Genomic DNA, 1607 nt, shown 5'->3' with positions numbered 1-1607 from the left:
CTAATAAAATAAATTTAATAATAATGACACTCGGTAAAAAGCACACACACACACAATTATCTTATGAATTTAACAATCTCAAATGTAAGCTCTAAAACGATAATAAATTTACAACTGAAAAATACAATAAAATCATTTATTAATCAATCCAAATAATAATGATTGAACAATTTTATAAGGCTTACGTAAAATACCAAAAATGTTAACAAATTATTTTCGTTTAGAATTCAATGTTCAGAAGGAATCGATTCATAAGCATCGAACATAAGCATATAGTATATGTTTTATTAGCAAAATAAAAGCGTTAGAGCCGGCGTTATCAAACGATAATACCATCATAATTGTTTGAGTATCTTTTTTACAAAAATATAATTTTAAAGGATGCATGAAATAAATTGTGGCCGTGAGAATCGAATAATTCCTTATGTAAAGTAACGAGACATGACTTCTGAAAATCATTACATTGTAATATTATCGTTTTTTCATCTTATGAATATATTCGACAGGGTAACTTTCAATATTTCGAATAGTTGGGGATACAACATAAATGGATCTTGGGATGGAATGATCGGGATGCTGCAACGACGTGAGATTGACATTGGCGGCACCAGTGCGTTTATGCTGGCAGAGCGCTTCCCTATAGTGGAATACATTCAACTGTACACACGTACTAGGTAAAGTTACATTTAAAATCCAACCAGTCGAATTTTAGTTGATATATTACATTACGACTGCATTATTATAAATAAATAAAGAGATCATTCCTGCATCAAAAGTATCGACCTTTGAAATCCTTGTGACATCAGAGTTTATATCTATAATATTATTCAAACTACATCATTTGCAAAAGAAAGTCGCAAAAGTGTTATATTCGCATTTATAGAATTTACTTTTAGCTGATTTTAAATACAAGTCTTAAATACATATATAAATTATAAGTTTTTGCTTATTTGAATATCTTCGAAAAATAAAACGTGTTTTTATATTAATATTAATAAAACAACGCAACATTTAGTTTTTGAGAAATAAGTAAATGTTTCTTTAAAATATACCTGTGTCGGGTATCGGCAAATTTTTTTAATTGTATAATTTTCGAGAATCAAAGTATTAAACTTTTCAAACTTGGGAATTCCAAAACTTCGAAGATTTTAATGCGATTCAAAACTTTGAATTTTCAAATTTTCAAAACAATATTTTAATCTTTGAAGAATCAAAAATAAATAATTAGAAAAAGACTGAAGAAATATTCGAAGCCTTCAAAGCAAATCACCAGCCCTATAATATTGTTACCATTATTGCTCAATCCTATATTTCTGTTGGCTCTTTATTTATATTCATAATGTATTTCCTATATCGTATCTCTATTTCTTATTATTATTATGTCGGAGATATATACACATTACTAATGATGACACAACGCATAAATTTTGTGCAGTTTTCGTTTCGTGTTCCGACGACCCTTATTGTCGACTATAAAAAATATCTTTACCTTGCCTTTTCATCGAAACGTCTGGATAGCGATCGCCATATTTCTTGTACTTGTCTTCTGCTTGTTATACGTATCTATGAAATGGGATCACTACCGAGGTACTTCGAAAAACTCGGCA

At 29.1% G+C, this 1607-nt stretch overlaps 1 protein-coding gene across 1 annotated transcript; it reads left to right on the top strand.

Moving 5' to 3' along the window:
• Positions 1–506: 506 nt before the first annotated feature.
• LOC105461120 (glutamate receptor 1-like) lies at positions 507–1604 on the top strand (the record flags this gene model as incomplete). Its single annotated transcript, XM_011707607.1, has 2 exons — positions 507–674; positions 1436–1604. Coding segments are annotated over 2 exons (337 nt in total), but the record flags the coding sequence as incomplete, so codon positions are not given.
• Between the last annotated feature and the right edge of the window lie 3 nt (positions 1605–1607).

The sequence above is a fragment of the Wasmannia auropunctata genome, unplaced genomic scaffold (assembly GCF_000956235.1).
Source record: "Wasmannia auropunctata unplaced genomic scaffold, wasmannia.A_1.0 LD308776.1, whole genome shotgun sequence".
NCBI lineage: Eukaryota > Metazoa > Arthropoda > Insecta > Hymenoptera > Formicidae > Wasmannia > Wasmannia auropunctata.
The sequence above is the reverse complement of the archived record's forward strand: the minus strand, read 5'-3'. Positions and strand labels throughout refer to the sequence as shown.